The sequence below is a fragment of the Halictus rubicundus genome, chromosome 17 (genome assembly GCF_050948215.1).
Source record: "Halictus rubicundus isolate RS-2024b chromosome 17, iyHalRubi1_principal, whole genome shotgun sequence".
NCBI lineage: Eukaryota > Metazoa > Arthropoda > Insecta > Hymenoptera > Halictidae > Halictus > Halictus rubicundus.
In genome coordinates, this window is record NC_135165.1 from 7,378,466 (window position 1) to 7,398,984 (window position 20,519).

The 20,519-nt window shown below is 39.7% G+C and overlaps 2 protein-coding genes across 5 annotated transcripts in view; one reads left to right on the top strand and one right to left on the bottom strand.

Moving 5' to 3' along the window:
• Positions 1-12,628, bottom strand: part of LOC143362430 (kin of IRRE-like protein 3) — a 317,490-nt gene extending 304,862 nt beyond the window's left edge. Inside the window, exon 1 of the mRNA XM_076802599.1 lies at positions 12,371-12,628. Coding sequence (XP_076658714.1) covers positions 12,371-12,428 — 58 coding nt within the window. The 5' untranslated portion in view covers positions 12,429-12,628. The remainder of the gene's footprint in view (positions 1-12,370) is intronic.
• A 5,131-nt stretch (positions 12,629-17,759) lies between these two features.
• Rcc1 (Regulator of chromosome condensation 1) lies at positions 17,760-20,430 on the top strand. Of its 4 annotated transcripts, none has more exons than XM_076803081.1 (6): positions 17,760-18,050; positions 18,159-18,242; positions 18,845-19,224; positions 19,299-19,665; positions 19,729-19,995; positions 20,070-20,430. In XM_076803081.1, coding segments are annotated over exons 1-6 (1,266 nt in total). In that variant the 5' UTR covers positions 17,760-18,049; the 3' UTR covers positions 20,237-20,430. The 4 variants fall into 4 exon arrangements, with proteins under 4 accessions (XP_076659196.1, XP_076659197.1, XP_076659194.1 ...); XM_076803082.1 differs by having other exon boundaries at positions 18,851-19,224; XM_076803079.1 differs by having other exon boundaries at positions 17,779-17,854.
• Positions 20,431-20,519: the final 89 nt, after the last annotated feature.

A 20,519-nucleotide genomic window follows, 5' to 3' on the forward strand; every position in this document is an offset into this window, starting at 1 on the left:
GGTATATCGGTGTGTGAGACCAGGAGACCACTACAAATCCAATAACAAAACTTCTTTGTTTTGCATTATTTTTTTATGGGACTATCGCCAACATATTCGTGGCATTTTTCTAATGAAAATGATATCAAACGCGATATCATTCGGATCATATTTACACTAATTTTCCGTTAATATAATTGTACTGGGAAGTAACTTTCATCGTTCATTACACAAGTAAATATCATCGGAATTGTGTCATATTTGGTATTATTTTCATTAGAAAAACGACACGAATATATTGGTGAAAGTTTCATACAAAATAATTAATATTGTTGCGGAGGCGATACGACGGCCAACTTCTCTCGATCGCCGCATCGACAGCTTCCATCGTAACAATATTAACCCCTTAACTTGTACGCTCGAGTTAATTCGAGCGCGCTAAACAGGCCAAACTGTGCACACTAAGATAATTCGAGCGGCGTTGTATTTTATGCTGCTATAATTTGTCACACTCGAATATAATCGAGAATTGAAAATAACAATGTGAAAGCAAAGAAAAAAATCGTTTTATTGATATTTATCATTCACATGGGATTGTAAGCTATAACACTTATTTATTCAAGAATAAAATATAGCCTTTTTCCATGAAACAAAAGCGCAGTATATCAAAAATTGATTTTTTTTTTGCCGGTTTTTCTCAAAAAAACTGTGCGTTAAGGGGTTAAAGAAGTTTTGTTATTGGATTAGTAGTGGTCTCCTGATCTCACACCGATATCTCCTACCTGTGTTATGTTTACACTCCTCGGCGTCCAAGGCCTCTCGATCTTCGAGTAGCGGGGATAATTCCGCGACGTTTATCAGCCATGCCACGGCGACATGTATAGAGAAATCACTGTATTCGCTCATTCGTCCTTCGGGGTACAATCGAGAAAATGGACAAGTGGAGTAGCGTGTGCGATGCAGTTCCAGTGTAAGACACGTCTACTTCAACTTCCACTTAAGGGGGCCGACAGGGTTTGAAATCCATATGCTTATGCATGGGTCAAAACCTTTTCAAACTATCGATTCAATATTGCAATGAGCAGTTTAAAAGTGGTCACTTGTGTTTCCTAAAAGTCCAATTTATGTCTGTATAGAGCCCAAATTTCGAATTTCTACCTCATCGGGCAGTAATTAACAATATTCGGCAGAAAATTCTAATTCTGAAGCAAGTATGACGTCACAAGATGGCTGCCGCTGAGAGATTCTCTTAATTTCGCGAGATTTAGCGTTCGTATCGAAAAAAGGGCTCTATACAGACATAGCGAAGACATGTACAAACACGGTGGTATGCATTTTTAATTGGTTACTTACTTATTTAAGACGTAAAATGTCTAGAAAAAAGGCACAGGATAACATAGCGTGACAGTCAAGGCCAAATGCCTGCCGGCCCCCTTAACACGTTCTCCACCCAGTACATTTCGTTGTTCGCCTGCAGCGTAAAAATGTTTTTCAAAGAATACACCTCCTCTATGGAACGTTAAAACAATTTCACAGAAGAAAGTCTGACGGAATCCCTGAATATTATACCGTACACTTTGATTATGAACTGCCAGACTGTGACGGTGTTACGAACAGACTATGCTGTCGTACAATACAAAATCAGGTTAATGTAACCCTCGCATTTTCCGAAACAGGAAAAACAATGAGAAAGTGAGTCGACGCACAGACTGCTCGCGGTGCTTTTAGGAGAAGTTTGGGTCGGAAAGGGTGCATCGGTATTCACGACGGTGAATTAAATTACCCCGCCACTCTCTGGAAGTTCTCAGGCTTTGGACGGTTGTTGCGGTGGGCGGCTAGCAACTTGGACACGTCAGCGCCGAACAATAACGAAACCGACGGTGTTAAAGATTCCCTGGGTTATGAGCGGAATGTTCGTTAAAGGGAACAGCCGAGCGTAAAAATAACTACGGCTCAATCGAACGGTGAAACGTGGATACACACGGGGAAAGAGAGCGAGAGAGACTGGTGTACCGTGGTACACCGAGAGTCACACGGACGGATGTTTTCTGAGAACACACGGATCGCGCGAGTCACAGAGTGCTCTTTTACCGCGCGCGGAGAGCCCGCTTTCTCGACAAAAAGAACGATTCCTCGGGAAAATACCACCGGTATTCGCGAGAGAGGGAGAGAGATCCGTGGCTGCGGAGCTGGTATCGGTGGAAAGAGGCGCGGAGAAATGTTTGCAGAGTCAACCGAACGTGTTTTCGCGAGAGAGCCCCGCCCCACCCCTCGGGGTTCTACCTAGTCGATAAAAGACATTAAAGCGTGGTTTCGGCCATGGTTATTGTCCAAACGAGAGGTCGCAACGGTGCACCGCGACACCTGCTCGCTCTGCTTGCGAATCCCAGATTAGCGAGCGTCAACGTCTCGCGGACAGAGACCAGGATGCTTGGACTGGGTCAAGTGCTGCGGAGTTTGCTGGTGAGCAGGTCGGAATTTTTGTTGAAATTTAAAAAAAAAATTAAAACAGCAATCTCGCAAAATCGAACATTGGGATCTTCGAACATAGTGACGGGAACAGTGTGGAAAGTGTTACAGAATTTTGCAGATAAAGAAACTTGCGTAGCGGAACCGCAATAAAGTAAAAGTTTAGGTACCATCGGTTTCATTAGATCAGCATCGAGCTGAAACCGTGTTACGTCCCAGAAGTTCCGGTTTTAATAGCTTTAGCAAGCTTTTGTTACCCATAAATGCATAAAACATCGCATCAAACCTATCTTCAACCAACTCCCAGGCATTAACAGTTTGACGGCTGCCGTCACGTACAAGGATGTCAGCTGACACTGTATACCCACCGCTCAGTTAACGATTACATGTTGACGTGACCGTAATATTTTTTATTGCCAGAAAAATTTGAATAAAACAAACTTATCGCGTTACAGGGGATAGTGAAATAATTAGCTAGGAAAGGGTTGGAGTTCCAGAAAACTAAATTTTATGGGTCTGTGGGGTGAACGTTAACTTTCCTGCAACAGTGAGTAGTAACTAAATTGCCTCGATTTTGTGGGGTTGCATTTCCGGTACTCATTGTATTAAAGAATATACGTACACATCTACACAAAATCAAAATAATTTAATCAACAGAAAATTAATTTACTCAAATATATCACCATAAAAATTTGTTCATTATTATTATTCGCTCCTTCTATTTATTCATTCTATACATTTTTTTTAATATACGTAAAATCAAGAGACTGCGGATCTTTGTGCAAAATAAAACTTTTCTACCTGAACTGCAACATACTTAAGTAAAATAAAATTTCTTTCTTAATATTGTATTTTTAACACTTTAACTGCCATGTCAGTTACATATGACTGAAAGTGATTTTTAACTAGGTGTAGACATTCATTTTTATTGTGACGTATAAGATCTTTAGAATTCAAAAGGGTTAAAACAGCATCCCCTATAATACATTTAAAATTTCTAGTTTCGCTTTCATTAATTAAATTACTCTGATTTTGTAAGAATCTCTGATGATATTTGGCACTTAACGTGTTAATAGGTTGAAAATAATACAACAGTATGTTCAAATTCTTCTAATTCTTTTACCGTTTCAAATTACTCCTACCCATCTTTGTTGGAAATGCATAAAATTCGTTGTCCAAAGATCCCTATGCAGGACAACCATTTAGGACCTAAACTTTATCTCGTAAAACAAAGCTTTACATAACAGGAGCCCATTTAATTCGATAAAATTCTGCAATTATTCACAGTATGTAATATTTATTTTAAATAAGAGAAGGAGCACACTAGAGACAAATGTACACCCATCAAGCTATTAACCCTTAACGCTCCAAGTGTGCCTCTCAGGCACCACCGTTGTGCGACCGATTAATATAAATGTTGTAATCAAAATTATATTACATCTGAGACGAATAAAGATTGTTTTGAGTGACTTCAATATTATTATTTACACGTCATTGTAGCATTTAAAATCCGACGCTTAAAAACTTGCAAGTCGAAGTATGATGAGAATAAGTTGGAGTTGCCGGTATATTCACAATTAATAGTCGGAGCGTGAAGGGTCAATTCATGCCCCAAACCTCCACTAAACTGACTATGAATCCGATCGCAAGCACAATGCTCGCCATCAAGAACCTCGGGGCATCGCGACGACCCGCGAAATGATTCGAGCAAAACGAATATCCTGGCGAGGCGAAACAAGAAAATAGAAAACCTTTTCCCGGATCTTGCCGACTACTGCCGGATAGGAGAAAACACGGCCGGGTACGAGTTTATCGGTCGACGAACCTGGCGGGTGTCAGCGCGATTCAAAATGCAATTTGCATCGGCGGCGCCTGGCCGCGGAAATCGCAAATGCGCTCTGATTAGAGCCAAGTTTTCCGTAGACCAACGATGAAATGGCGACTGTCGAGAATCAGGGGGAGAAGGGTACGGAGGAAGACGGCGACAGGGTGCAGACGACGAGGGGGTGGAAAAAGGTACCGACGGAAAAAGCGGACGAAGAAAGGGAGAAGATTTGCCTCGGCTAATTGCATGAGATATGCGATTGTTTCATGCATATTCAGCGGGTTCTCGAGGTGGGAATAGCTGATCGCTATTCTTTCCGACTGTAGCCTCCCCCTTGTCCATCCCCTTCGTCCAGGCCCCGCTTATCACGGTTGTTTTCCTTTTTCGCGGGACGTCGCCTCGTCGCGTCATCTTCTCCTCGGGGATGGCTACGAGTGGCCGGATATCCCCTAAAGCCGCGAAGTACGTCCTCGATTTTAATAAAAACTCCTCGATCCACTGCGTACCCGACGCTGATTGCCGATCCTCGCGAAAAAACACGACCGTCTGCGAATGCTAACGCGTAAACATTTGCCTGTCGATGGCGAATCGGTAACGAGCTTCGATTCTTAAATTCATACTATCTCTTCATAGATCCTAAAATTTGTCTAGATCCTAGATTCGCTGTCTGAGGTGATCATTGTACTTTCAAGATTTTATAACAATTTTTCTTTGAGGATCTTAACGTCCCCTCTAATACAACTATATCATCTTATTAACACTTTGAGTGAAATTGCTTTGGAAGAAATTATTTACCCACAATTGAATTTCCCCGTATTTATTTATCCAGAGATATTAAATGTAGAAAATTTATTTAGTATTTTCAGCATCGCACATATTAACCCTTCGCACTCAACTATTTCAACTCTAAAATCAAACATTTATTTCGACCCAGAATATTTCAATTCTATATTCAATTATTTTCATTCTATAAATGTTTAGTGATTTATTAAATACAAACAAATTTAATAACAATGTTTCGAATAATGATATCGCAAATTTTTAGTGGCGCGTCAGAGTCACCATTCGAGTGCTAGGGTAAAACTACACAATACGCCCCGGTTGACAAAACGCCTCACCATTGTATTACGCATATAAGTAATGATACGCCGTTGCAAACGACACGTTCGAACCTACCTCAGTCGCCCACAGACGCTGCTAATTATTACATTTCATCGAAAAATATTCAAAACTTTCTTGTATAATAAATTAACGTATACGTTGTCAATGATTTATTGCCTTTACGCCGAGGCGTTTTGTATCCAACAATTTACAAAACGCCCCAATCGTTATTGGATAATACGCCCCACCTTCAAAATCATATTGTTTATGTATTATGACGCATTTTTTTCTTAATTATTAATAGAAATGCCGCGTAAATATGTAAGGACTACATTAAGGGCATCACGGTCTGAGAAAGATCTCAATGAGGCAATGGAGAAGGTAAAAACCAAACAAATGGGAGTTAACGAAGCTTCTCGAGTGTTCAGTATACCTTCAAGGACTCTAAGAAGGCATATTAGTACAGGAAAATCTAAAGTTCCTTTACGTCGTTCAACAGTTCTTGGCAAAGAACATGCTAAACAGAACACTGTTCTTTAGAACATACTAAAGATTTAGCCAAGAATAAACATCCTGAATAGAAACCAAAGACAAAAAGAATTAAGAATAGAACATCTTCTTCTGAAAGTAGCAATGAGTTAGAAGTGAATAAGGATACTTCAGAAGAAGAAATTTCCGATGAAGATACTAATAAGTGCGTAGAGTGTACTGAATACTATTATTGTACTAAATCAACAGAAGACTGGATACAATGTACATCATGTTTAGCTTGGTTACAAGAGTTCTGTACAATGTACAATCCTTTTTGCAATCGTTGTGGTCGAAAAGCCAAAAGAGCAGTCTAGATATTACTCTATTTTTGTTCGTAACTATAGTATTTCTTGCTGTTGTTTAAACTTTTATAATACTTTATTAAGCATAATATACCTAAAGTAGTGAATAATTTATGTAGAGGCGTATTGTCACATGCATGAGGCATTTTACCCATCTACTGTGTTACAATATGCCCGACGTAAGGTTAACAAAAATAATTATTTTCTGCTACTTTTTATTACGTTTTGTTCGTGATCAAGGAATAGTTGTGAAGAGAAATGAACAGTTTATGTAATTTGACAGATAAAATAAAAAATTACTGAAAAACATTTTTTTTGTTGATTTTTCTTTAAAAATGGGGCGTATTGTATAGTGTTACCCTAAGGGTCAGCCGTTCGACTTTCATGTCGTTGTATAAATTATTTTTATTCGAATCTTTGGGGCTGCCTAAGCTGGCGCTCGGAGTGTAAGACAATAAAACATTCGCGATTGGCGTCCGCTGATTGCCGACCCGAAAATACGTTTCCCTCGTCCGTCTGGCGGAAATTCCGCGAAGAACGAGGGCGCAAACATTCGCCCGTCGATGTCGACTCAATAACGAGAAGCACCGAAGGCCCAGACGGCGAGTTTAGCCGCGCGTTTTCAGCGACGCGTTGCGAATTTTCTCGTGTGCAGTCGCGAAGGGTGCGCAAACAATGCACGTCTACCGTCGGCGGGACGCAACGGTGACGTCCGAACGCGAGAATCGAAGCGCGGTAACGAACTATTGTTGCTTATTTACCATGCAAGCCGGGAAAGACAAACAGAAGAAAATGTTCGGCTCGACTTTTCCGCGACTTCGTGCGCCGCCTGCACGCGATAGTCATTCTTCCGTCGGAGCTTTGGCGCAAATGTCAATCGACTGCAACGACGCGTGAGTAACCAACAGAATATTTCCTCCGTAACGGCTCTAAAAGACACGGTAAAATACTTCGAGCAGTGAAATTTTCAGTAATTTCTTCGTAATAAAATGAACGATGTGTTCGACCCCCTTAACGTCGTATTTTTTTCCTTGTCATCCTGTAACGCAACTGTTGCAAGCTATTCCCGTCTCGCTGGGTTTCTAAACAACGTGACGCTAAGGAGGAAGGGTTGAATGACAAAAAAAAAGGAATAAAAATAGATTTAAAAAACACCGGAGAAACGCAACGGGGTTAAAACATCTAGATCCTAATCGAAAACGATCAAACATCGAGTTAAATCTATCTCGAACGAGATTTTCTCGAAAACGAAGAGCAAAGCATTGTCGAAATTGGATTCGCACTGCTCTCTAGTGTCTCGCAAGTCAGTTAACGTTAGGGGACAATCAGTTTATTGGAACATTGCGAAGACACAGGATATAAAACATCGATTCGCACCACCGTCACGCCACAATGGTGCTCAAAGTCTTTTTCTCGGAAAGTAAACGCGTACGGCATACATCGCGACTAATTGGTAAACAGTAATGCTGTTTACGAGCGCACGCCAACGAACAGAATTAAATTTAACCGCTTTGTCGAGAATCGGAGGAACGGTTCACCGAGTAATTAAATCCTGTTTTTTGATACGCGCGCATCGCTACGGCTCGCCGATCAGAAAACTCTATACCGTTGATTTTGCTATTGCGCACACGACGCGCTCGCGGAAGTTTGTACAACCACGAAACACTGGTGCTCAGTGTCTGGGAAATATCCTCTTTTGCATTCGTTCGGAACTAGTTCGAAGAGCTGCCATTCGAGTTTCGTTAACCTACCGAGCATGGAAATGAATATCTTTTTTGTTGGAAGATTCCCTGACCCGTAATAGAATATTCAGGCTAGCGTGACTCGGATCAGATTTACATTTATTAGAAAATAAACATGAATTCTGGTTGATAATCTCTATTACAGGCCACGTTAACATTTCCACATTCGCACCGGGTCATATTTACATTTATTGAAGAATAAATCATGCGAAACTCCAGCTACCAATCGCTTTTCGATCCTAGTTGACATTTCGACTTTCATGCTGGGTCGTGTTTATATTTGTCGCAGAATAAATCATATTTTTAACAAATTGATATCCCGACTTTTTCACGAGCACAAAAATATCCTCGTTGCCTAGGAAACCATTAGCCCTTCGTCTGAAACCTTATTTTTATGTACACCGTCTGCGTACTGGATAGTTTATGTTTACGATTAATTTTTTAACTGTTCTAGGCTTTCAAAAAATCTTGAAAAATTCTGGAATACGTATCGAAGTCGCTATTTGATCAACGTCAAATGTTTAACCCCTTAACGCACAGTTTTTTTTTTAAAAACCGGCAAAAAAAATCAATTTTTGATATACTGCGCCCTTGTTCCATGGAAAAAGGCTATATTTTATTCTTGAATAAATAAGTGTTATAGCTTACAATCCCATGAAAATGATAAATATCAATAAAACGATTTTTTTTCTTTGCTTCCACATTGTTATTTTCAATTCTCGATTATATTCGAGTGTGACAAATTATAGCAGCATAAAATACAACGCCGCACGAATTATCTCGAGTGTGCACAGTTCGGCCTGTTTAGCGCGCTCGAATTAACTCGAGCGTACAAGTTAAGGGGTTAAAGCATTAACGGGAAAAAATATCGAAATTTTGGTACGGACATAAACCACCCTGGTTGCTCACGAAGGGTTAGTGATTCGATTACGAAAGACGATACTCGTTATGAAGAAACATTTTAGTTCGAACAAGATATGTGTTGAAGATTAGCGTTTTAATTCAATAGTTTAGATCGAGAAGTCACGTCTCCGTCAGTTTCAATGTTCGCGCCCCGGCCAATCAGCCAGCTGGCAGTCGAACGTGCCAGGAAAAACATAATTTCGCGAGACGAGCTTCCGAGGACGATTATCGGATTCCCGAGGAATCGTCCGGCGGTCATCGCCATCGGATTTTCTCTGCGGCTTCTTCGAAATATCGGCAGGATGATTGATCACGAGAAAACTGGGTTGTGGGATTTCAATGTTTCTTTTTTCGCCTCTGTTTCGAAGCGTGGTCCTTTGTGCAGTTCCCCGAATCCGACTCCATCTGTACCAGAGCCCTGGCCATATTGCAAGGATTACTTGCTTCGCCATTTTCCCCCGCTGAAATCCGCAAAACTTCGCGCTCCGGGTTCATCTCGCGCTTAACGCGACTCGACAATTAAATCGATACATAGAACACCTTGCGAAATTACTCCAGGGAGGATCGAACCGGCTCTGCGTTTGACAAATTCGGTGTCGGTGTCGGTTGTCGATCAAAATAATATTTGATAAATTTCGCGAGCAGCCCCGGGAATTCTATCGGGGGATTTTTCTAACTAATTCAGCTCGCGTCCGACACACACGGCCGCCCGCTCGGCTCTTCAGTTTCCATAGCTGGGATTCTATCAGCACCGGATGAACGAATCCCCCTCATCCCCCTTTACCAGCACCACCACCCCCCTCCCCCTCAAAGCACCGATGATTGATAGCGAAGAAACTGGGTTAGAGCTGTGTACGGGCTTTTTTTTCCTACATCCTTTCGATTCTAGCTGTTTTCACGCGCCTGCATCGGCAGTGGCGTGCGCATAAACGATGGGAACCACGCGAAGGGATTTCACACCGGCGATTATACACGAAAAACAGAAGAAAAACGAGCAAACCCACGCCACCCCGAAGTTGGAAAAATAACTTTCGTGAAACGGAAAGGATCGATTCGCGCGATCCGCGGAACACGAAAAATGACCCCTCATATTTCCACGCCGAATTATCCTTCGGAATGGACAGAATCCCAGTTTTCAGTTGGTTACAGTTCGTGATGGGTAAACTGATGAAAATTTCACGAAATTTATTTTGCCGGGAGAATTGATTCGTACGATAATGTTCGTACGCAAAGACGAAGCTCGGTCCGTTTAATTAAATTGCACTTTTGACAGTCAGCTCAGCTATCCGGGATGTAAAAATTAATAGAATTAAATGGAAGGAATGAAATTCTTGTTTTAAGTCAGTGCAAAAGTTCGTGCCCGATTTCGTATTAAAATGGAACAAGGAATCGAGCACAAACTTTGGCGCTGACCTAATATACGAGATTAGACGCGGGCCACTGTTAATGTGATCTTCAAGCTTTAACTCTTTGCGGCACAGGATTTCAGATAAAAAATAGACCCATGTTGCACAGGAATTTTATCGGGTTTTAAATGAAACAAAATTGGTATATTTTTATTAATAAAGGTACAACATCAACCGGTAATGGCGTGTGGAATGTTGCCAACACAAGTGAATACATTTGTAACATTGCTTGAAGACATTACCAACTGCTTTACGTAAATAAGACGAAGTATAAATCTATGCACATGCAGCTATTGCAAGATTTCGAGGTGGGACTAGAAATGTCCCACCATGCCGTAAAATACATCAAAAAGGTGGGACACTTTTAATCCCACCGTGCCCCAAAGAGTTAACTGTGGACGACGAGTAATTGTACAAATTAATATGAAAATCCTCCTTTGGCATAATTTAAGTAACAATTGCCATTCGCAATAGAACAATGTGTTCATTTATATATTTCTTTATGCGATTCTGTTGCTACCGCGAGACGATAAGATACAGTAGACACTAGTTTCTTTTCGTCATTGTTGGCTATCTGCCACTGATGCCTTAGAATTGACCGAAACACGAGATGATGGGGATAGAAACGCGATCCTAAAGGGTCCCCAGAGTACGACGCTACGGAGGGGGACAACGATACAAAACAATTTTAACTGCTCCATACAATATTTACACGATTGTACACGAAGTAAAGGTTACAGAATCGGTCGGATGATGGACAGAGTAAATCCCGAAGAAATCGTACAGTATCACCCGGTGTTTCTTCCCAGGCCTCCATCGAGGCAACCAGCGTCGAGGGTCCACGGAAACGGAAAAGAACAAGCGATTCTAGGCCCGGCATGAAAGAGCGTCGCAAGCACCAAGACACGAAGGACTCGGAAAATTTCCGATATCGGTCAGACTCGCTTCTCAAGAGCTACGGGATCGTAGATCGTCGAGGAAGCAACTCCACGATTCCGGAGCCATGAGAATACTCGAATCTCTCTCTCTCTCTGCTTTCTTCGGAGAGGCCGGTGAACGGCCTCGACAGAGAGGTAGGTATTGTGTTTCTTAAAGATTAAAAATCTCTTGAAAACGCCGCGCGGGAGTTCTGAAGAGAGCGAGATCGCGTGCATGTACGAGATCACTCGATCATGGATCCGAAGCGGTTCCAATGCGATATCTAATCCCATCCTATATCTAAACAATAGAGATCAGAAACCTGCGCGAGAAATTCATGCTGTGGTCTTGGCGAGATGGGTAACGTGTCGGAGACTCAACAAGTCGCGCTTAGATCGTTTCGAGATCCAAGATTTCTCAGACTGTTTTATGAAAGCCGGCTTCGTTTGGGATTAACCGCTTGTCGAATTAATTGGCTCGCAATTGCATCTACTGTTACTGCTATAAAGAAATCTAAATCTATTTTTATTAAAAAAAATCTCAGAGCATGGATCATGAGAACCATTTGGAAACTGTTAACACAAACTCCTCAATCTTGTAGGTAATACGTTAACAATTTTATGTTCTACGGCCAGGCTGTAGAATAGTTGTAAAAGTTGAATGTTTCTAAGATTTAATAAAATGAACCCATATCACAATGGTCCCGTATCAATAATCTCATCGGAGGAACGACGTACATGCGGAATTCAAAATGAACTTGAAACATCCAACGTTTGCAAACGTGTTAAACTGATCGATTCCTAAGAGGATTAAAACTACTACTATTGTTATTCTACAATTGTTGAAATTATTGAGAGATGCTTCCACGTCATACAAATTGTTGAAAATCGAAATGAATTCAATATTGTTATTTTTATAAGATCACAAGTATTAGCCACTTTTAATACTAAGCACATTAATTCCTCCATTAGATAGACTAATTTCTTTACTCAAGCGTGTATTATAAATCGTACATGATTCGAATAAATTGTCACTTTTATAAGGCAACCACTTTTGATAGATTCAGCGTTAAAAACCCAACATGTGAGAAGAACACCATGATCCTGTCAAAACAAGAGGACCTCGACAAAGCAATTTCACCCTGCTATCTAGAAAAATGATTTGAAAAAATAGAAAGCACAAGTTCAAACTCACCGCCAAGCAAGATGTTCACCAGGAGCGGCAGGAATCTGTATCGTCTCGCTCTCGTCATGGTTCCGGAGTTCTACATGAACCGGTTCCCGGCTGGTGAACTATTTTCTGTTTTTCACTGTTTTACAGGCAGTTCGACGGATCGACGCGTTAAACAACACAAACCGACGCGTGTCACGGGGGCAGCGTTCTCCAGCGAACGGACGACAAATTTGTCTGGTATTTTCGCGGGTGGTTGGGCACAGAGATGAAATTCGGGGATTGAACGTGTGCCGTTCGATGTTCGATAGATCGACAGGCTCTGTGAACGGTCGTGCGAGCAGAGCATCCGACAGACAAAGAGGAAGAGAAGTTGCGCGGACGAAGTCTCGGCTTCGACTGGCGCGCACAGACGTATCTGACCCTCTGATAACCGGCCAGCCCCCGCTGGTTCAACCCTCTCCACATCGCGCGCGAGAGCTCCTCTCTCTGCATATCGTCATCCAGGACCCCCCACCCCCCAACCAGCCCCCAACTAATTTGCGATTTAACGTGAATCGTGGCCACGCGCCACCTTGCCAAAAGGACAATGAATTTATTGCCCCGAGTTATACGCGTACCCAACCCCCTCCCACCCCTCGGACCAATGCCACCCACAGGAACCACGTGCTGTCTTCGCACCAGAGAGGGGACACTGTAAACAAAACGGAGACGCTGATGATTTGCCTTGGAGAAGAGTTTAATAACGGTTTGATTGTCATACTGACGACTAGACTGCGGATGCTTATGCAATTTGCTATTTTTATAGATGTATTTTACGAAAGTGGAAAGTAAACTTGTCGAGAGGCCTCTACCTTGTGGATTTTCATGAGATTGAAATATGTTGTTAAGATCGTCATTCTAAACAACTTTTTCCTATACGTGTAACAGGCGGTCGGCTTTAGTTTCCGAAATATTCGCTAAAAATACTATCATATTTTCAATGACCGAATTTGTCCAGGAAGGCGAGGGAGGGGCGTAATTGTTACTCGGTCTTGTTAAGAAACTCGAAAATTCGAAGAATTTGAAGACTAGACAATTTGAATATTTGGATATTTGTCACTGAATATGTAACAATATCTTTACTTGAATATTCGAAAATTTGAATACTTGAAAATTGGAATATTTGAAAATTTGTACATCTGAAAAATTGAATATTCGAAAATTTGTGCATTTGAAAATATGAAAATCTGAGGCCGAAGAGATCTTAAATTAAGATTGAACAATGAAGCAAATGCAAACGGGTACGGGTGACATCTGCACAATAGGTTTTTATGTGAATTTCCAACTTTGCAGTCCTGTATTCAAACATATGTAATTTTATATCCTGTCCCAAAAGCTTTATTACATTGATTATTTTGATACGTATTATTCAGTTCTTCCAACAATAACGCAACTGAATTATCAGAGTTTTGATTTATGGCGCCATCGATGCGAAATTCGCTATTCAATTCGGAATTATTTAGAAATATTTCATTATTGTTAAAAGGAATATTCAACAAGTGTCGTGTACATTATATTTACCAATGAAGTTGAACACGTCCTTTTACATTGGTAGAGATATCACAAGTGCATAAAGATCCACAATCTGGTAACATTATTGTGATATCAATAAGTTGATTGTCAAACGGTGGTCATATGTGAATAACAAAATTCTTTGCCACCAGTAAAAATTAATTGTTGCCAACAATTTTATAACGGAACTGATTTCACTGTAAAAACTTGTGGAGATCAATAGATCGTTAGAATTTGGTGGACTAAATGGATTTCCATGCATAAAGTGCACCAGATTAAAAATGCAGGCATAAATGCAAAACCGGAACAAGTTGATATATTGTTTGCCACCCACTTCTTCACATTTTTAATCTAGTTTATTGTTTCATTATAAATACGCTGAAATATTCGTTAATTTCACAAATGAAAATTTTTGGAAATATGATAGAATATGAACGAGCAAATATCAATTAAATTAAATCTTATTGTATGACTGCACAGTGGTATAAACATAATATGGCTACTGAAACGTTCCAGCACCACTTCCGATATATATTTACATAACTTATATCATTTAATATAATATCTATTATGGTTTATTACCTCCGTATATTGTATATTGTTTATTACCTCTTTATTGCCTCTGTTGAGGTATTAACACGTTGAACGCCACGTCAGCCATATGTGGCTGACGGAATTATTTGTGCAGGTTTTAAAATTAATTTTTACGTTGATATATTCATTGTACTAAATTTAATTAGGATCTGTGACATGCAAGAAAGTTGGAGGATTACTCAGTATCGTACATTTAATTTTTTGCAATTTTTATTTCATTAAATAACTTACTTTGATTTTATGGAATTTTTGGGGTTTCTAGTTTGGCGTTCAAAGTGTTAATAATATTCCAATATTATCAGTATTTACGCAAATATTATCGGTAGTGGTACCTTGAATAAACTTCTAATCATGCAAAAATTAGAATTGTACTCGCTGTAGTAATAGACCATCTACATTCGAAGAAAATTCCCTTTTAAAGCAACACACCCAGTGGTTGTACATAATATTATGAAAAAGAATACCTAATTTATGATCAATAATATTTACAAACATTAGGAACTTCTTACATTCAGCAGAGGTATGAACGTTTGAATTTTTCTTCAACTTCTGGCAGACAAAAATATAATTAGTAAAGCAACGTAACCTAACAGATAATGTGACTAATAACCACGCTGTGAATCTCTATGAAAAACAAAATTTCCGAAACGATTTCCAACGAATTCAATCTATTACCAATGAAGTAAAAACAATATCGAATGCGACTGTGTTTCAGCTTTTATTTATATTTGTCGCGTTCGTTCGATACAAATGCATCAACATTCATAGTTTATTGATAACCATTGAATAGGATATGACTTTTCGTTATGAAAACTGCCCTTTTCGAAAAAAGATGTAAAATCGACTGCGTCACCGAAGGTAAATACAGCGAAAACGAGAGAATGAGGGACAAAAGACAAGCCCCCTCTGCAAACGCCGATTAATATAACGAACAAAGAAACTATTTCGTTTTGTTTTTCCACTGATCAATCGCCACGCAAATATTTCTCTCGTTTTCTCTGCACGCTGAATTTAATTAAAACACGATTAACCAAAAACAATAGAACGACCATTATCACAAATTCCTCAAAATTGAGAGACCTCGATTGACGTTTACGAACTCGTGAATGAAATAAATGAATAAACTAATTCATTTATACGTTGATAAAGTACTTAACTTTTGTCTATTGCGATATACCTAGACAATTTTTATATTTAATAAAGGTCTACAGTCTGTTAATTACCATCGAATAACGAGTAATATCCAGTTAGGAATACAGATTTTTATAAACGAATTATCGAGCAATGTAATTGAAACGTTCAATTTCCGTTATATATGAAACCAACGTCGGCGGGATTTATTAAACTTTTCGAAATTGAAATATTCCGCGTGAACCATCGCGGTTTATTTATGACTATTATTCGACCCGGCGTGAAACGCGTGGAAACAAAATTTGTCGTTGTTCTAAGCTCTGCAAGTTACACGTTACGTGTAACAGATTGTCGAGGATAGCTGTAACTGTTAAGAAGAAACTTTAGTAATTCCACGCGCCGGTTAATCGTGTTACTCGATCTTACAGTCGGATTGCGGAAGAGATTTCCCTTAACGAATCGAAGTTGGTAATAGCTTGATAGATTTTAATAACGCGTGAGCGTTCGCTATGTATACCGTTACGTGTACGTAAATAAGGGAGAACATTCGATGGCTGGTTGTTCTTGCTAAGAAACTTTAGACGTTGCGGTTTAATATCCTCCTGTTTCACATAGTAAATTATTGCTCGCCGCAGCCCGCGCGATTTCGCATTACCGGTTAACAATGCAAATAATTCTTAACGACCTAATTATTAATAATTAATAGGCGGCCGCGATTAATGGGCGTTCGTCGAACAAGAAGCTGTTAACTCTAGTCTTACCAGAAGAATAAAAAAAAAACGGTTCATTTTTCAGGCTTCTGGTTTTACAATTACATTTTATTAACCCTCCAGCGGAAGGGTCAAAAGTATCCATCTTTTCGTTCACATTTCTTCGAAAAACTGAAAGCCTTTCATACATAATGCAATTGTTGTTATACTCTAGAAAACTACTGCAATTCGTTGGGGAATTTTAAGATATATTTAAAGAAAATTAAAACGGTACACATTCAATTCATGGGTCTCACAAACCTAATTCGTGCAGTGAAGACTTAAATATCATGAAATTTTATTCATTTTAATGATTACATTAAATTTTATGAAACATAATCAATTGTGTTAGTACAAAAATAAATTGATTTAACGCCTTCTCTTAACCCTCGTATACTCCTCAGAAATAGTTGCATAAAAGGACTTAGGATGATATTTCACCCTTTTTTGCTTCACACTTTAAATCAACAAAATGTTTCATTTATAGTGTCATATTTGATAGAAATATGCCTTGGAACACAGACAGGAAGGAATTAATCATTTTACATTATGTAAAAAGAGCAAATGCGTGAATTTTCATATTAATTCAATATTCATTCAATATTAATGTGTCGAAAATAATGCCACAGTATTGTTAAGCCCGTGTGACGTTCTCACAGTTTTTCATTTCTTCTGTTTATATTTGTCAGAAATGCATTTGGTTATTAGTCAGGCATTTAACACTAGGTTTACGGAGCACTAAAAATGACTATTCTACATTACTTTATAAAAATAACATGAATGAATCTATGAAAATTTGTAGCCATTTTTTAAATAATATATACCCAAAGAAATCAATTTGTTAAATAATTGCTCATGGATGCATTTTTACAATCTCAATATTCGCAATTTAAAAATATTAGAATCCGTCATTTTGACGGGTCCCGTAAATCTAGTGTTAAATTCCAAGTTTGAGTTTCAAAAACATCGGATGCGGATAGAACTTTTCGCGCCATTAAAATCGTAATTGAAATCGTTGTTTTTTAAGCGAGTTATCAACGAAATCTTGTACTTTGTAATTCAAATAATATTTGTCTATTTTCCGTACTATTTACTAAGTATGTTTTAGCCAGGCATTGAAATTTTTCGTTTGAATTTCAAAAAGACCGGATGCGGGTCGAACGTTATTGAAATCGTAATTGAAATTGTTTTTTTAAGCGAGTAATTAACCAGATTTAATGCATGGTGATTCGAACAATATGTTTCTATACTGCGTACGACTTTCTAGACTTATTTCATCGCGTTTACTCAAATGTAATTACCAAGGGACACTAGAACGTCCCGGCATATTTACAAACAGGCGCATCGGGCGACGGAGTAGGGATAGCATTTCCGTTGGCACATAATACTCTTACAAGCGACGGTTGTATACGTATAAGAATGCCTCGTTCCGTTACAAGAAGTTTCCTTTGTATGCACGACGGAAACGAGCGCCTCGCAGGTAGTGGAAAATCAAACGGTTAGAGAGGCATTTAAGTTCGGTGTGTGTGCAAGCGAGTCGTGATCGCCTTCGAGTGAGTTGCGCAACACAGCCGCGAGATCTCTGCACCGTTGCAACTTTTTGGCGCCAACTAACACTCCGACTGCACACGGCCGTTTAGTCCAGTTTTTCCCGCGAGAATCACGCACAGAGATCAGTACGTAAACGGTCGCCGATATCGGGAACAGTCGTTCGCCTGCACGTTGCAGTCATAAAAATCGTTTGCACGCCGGTTGTTCTAAACATAACCTCGGTATGGTTTCAGTGCCGCCAAGGAAAGCAAGAAAACGGGCCGCTGGTTCTTCTTCCAGCAATCCCAGCGAACCGAAACAGATTAAGATAAACGATGGTGAGTATTTAATTCGTCGGTATTCATTAATTCTCGAAATCGGTCTTGTCGGCGATATCTTTTTGGCGCGGAACTCCATGGCGGGAGTGTTTTATCCAACGTAAGAAGCCACGATGCAAACATGTGTTTCAAAGTAACGATCGATAAAATTGTTACTCATCTCCGAGTGGAATCTGAAACTCGCCTCTCCGTTCGATTCTTGCAATTCAACGAACCGTGAGAACATTATTTTCGTGATTATCATCGCGAATGTCGCGTGTCGTCGGGTTTCCTCAATTGAAATACAGTGGGTCAAACAAGTACTTGCACGCTCGGTTTTTTGGAGACAATTTCCTGTAAAGGAGCAGCACATTTACGTAATTTCAATATTTCATCATATACAAAAATAATATAATCGCTTATGAACATTAATTCACAAATAACTCTCCCCCCTCCCCCCAAAAAAGAAAAATTTCATACTCAAGATTAAATCTGTAAGAATTTTATCGAATCGTACAGGTTAATCATGAGACATGATACCATTCTCTCTGCTAATTTATTTACCCCCTGCAGATTACACAGTCCTTTTTAACCAGCTACTTACATGCAATTTTGTGTTTCACCCTCAGCTACAAAGCCAGACTTACGCCAGTCTACGAAGGGTGGTGTATTGCTAACATTTGGACAAGGTGATGTGGGCCAGCTGGGTTTGGGAGAAGATGTTATGGAGAAATTGCGCCCGGCTGTTATTCCTGGGTACCATGATATTGTAGCCATAGCAGCCGGTGGCATGCATAACGTGTGCCTAAGAGAAACCGGAGAGATATTAACTTTTGGATGCAACGATGAGGGAGCATTAGGACGAGACACTTCTGCAGATGGTTCTGAAACCAAACCAGATACTGTCGATCTGCCTGGTAAAGTAATCCAAGTGACGGCTGGAGACTCCCACAGTGCTGCTTTGTTAGAAGATGGAAGAGTTTACGCGTGGGGTTCTTTCAGGGTATATATTTCTATATATTTTCTTTTTTACACGCTTTTGGAATAAAGGAAACTAAGTTTGAATTTGTTTAATAGGACTCCCATGGTACTATGGGTCTCACATCAAAGGGCAACGAACGTATTCCGATAGAAATGCTGCCAAATATAAAAGTACTGAAAATAGCATCCGGTGCTGATCATTTAGTTTTACTTAGCGAGGAAGGACAAATATACACTTGTGGATGCGCTGAGCAAGGTCAATTAGGTAGAGTTTCTCCCCGAGCAGCTGACAGAAATACTCGACGTGGTATGGATCCCTTATTATCCCCAGCACTAGTACAATTTAATATTAAAAGGAAATTAAAGTTCAGCGAGATATGGGCTGGAACGTATTGTACTTTTGCAAAAGAACAGTACACAAGAGACATATATGTATTTGGTTTAAATAACTATTATCAGATTGGTAAGTTAATTGATGACATTATAACAAAAATTATGAGCGTCGTTACAATATAATGATTTCCAGGTTTGAAGAATCCTGTGACTCAGTTTCGCCCACAAGTAGCGAAAACCTTCAGTGGAAGGACTTGGAGACACATCAGTAGTGGGCAGCATCATACCATTGCTCTGGATGATTCTGGCCAAGTCTTTGTTATGGGGCGCAAAGAGTATGGCCGGCTCGGACTGGGTCCCCAATGCACGGATGCGATTGAATTAACAATAGTTCCTTCGTTAAGTTCTTGCGTTGACGTTGCGGCAGGGAGTGCCCAATCCTTTGCTGTCACCAACTCGGGTAACTTGTTGTTATTAGCGTTATTATCCAACGATTTATTTTCATTCCATATTACGGAGCTCGTCATTTTACAGGAGAATTGTATGCCTGGGGCATGGGTTCGAGTGGCCAACTAGGTACAGGTGAAGAGGAAGACGTAGAAGAACCTGTACTAGTTAAAGGGAAGCAGCTCGAAGGAAAAAAAATAGTTCGTGTGGCAGGCGGAGGTCAACACACGATAGCATTAGCTATGACTTCTTGAGCGGAAGAAAAGAATTTTTGTTAATTGAAATGAGTGGTTAAATTTTATGTATCATCATGTGGTCAAAAATTGCACAACGAAAAAGTCGATTCCTGATCTCCTTCCGTAAAAACGACAATGGGGAATTGTAATTGAGAACATAGTTTATGATATATTGCAATTTTTGGCAATGATGAAACATTGTACATAAGTTGTTATTCCACCAAAAATTACATCATTGTGCTTGTAATGTTTAATATATGAATAAACATTTTTCTACACACGAAGTTTGAAAACTATACAC

What these genes read in the sequence shown, in the direction of transcription:
- Rcc1 (XM_076803079.1), top strand. Translation starts at nt 17,794, where the DNA reads ATGCCTCGTTCCGTTACAAGAAGTTTCCTTTGTATGCACGACGGAAAC. An exon ending in ACAGATTAAGATAAACGATG is followed by an intron (nt 18,243 to 18,844) that starts GTGAGTATTTAA and finishes TTTGTGTTTCAC; the next exon opens with CCTCAGCTACAAAGCCAGAC. An exon ending in CTTTGCTGTCACCAACTCGG is followed by an intron (nt 19,996 to 20,069) that starts GTAACTTGTTGT and finishes GTCATTTTACAG; the next exon opens with GAGAATTGTATGCCTGGGGC.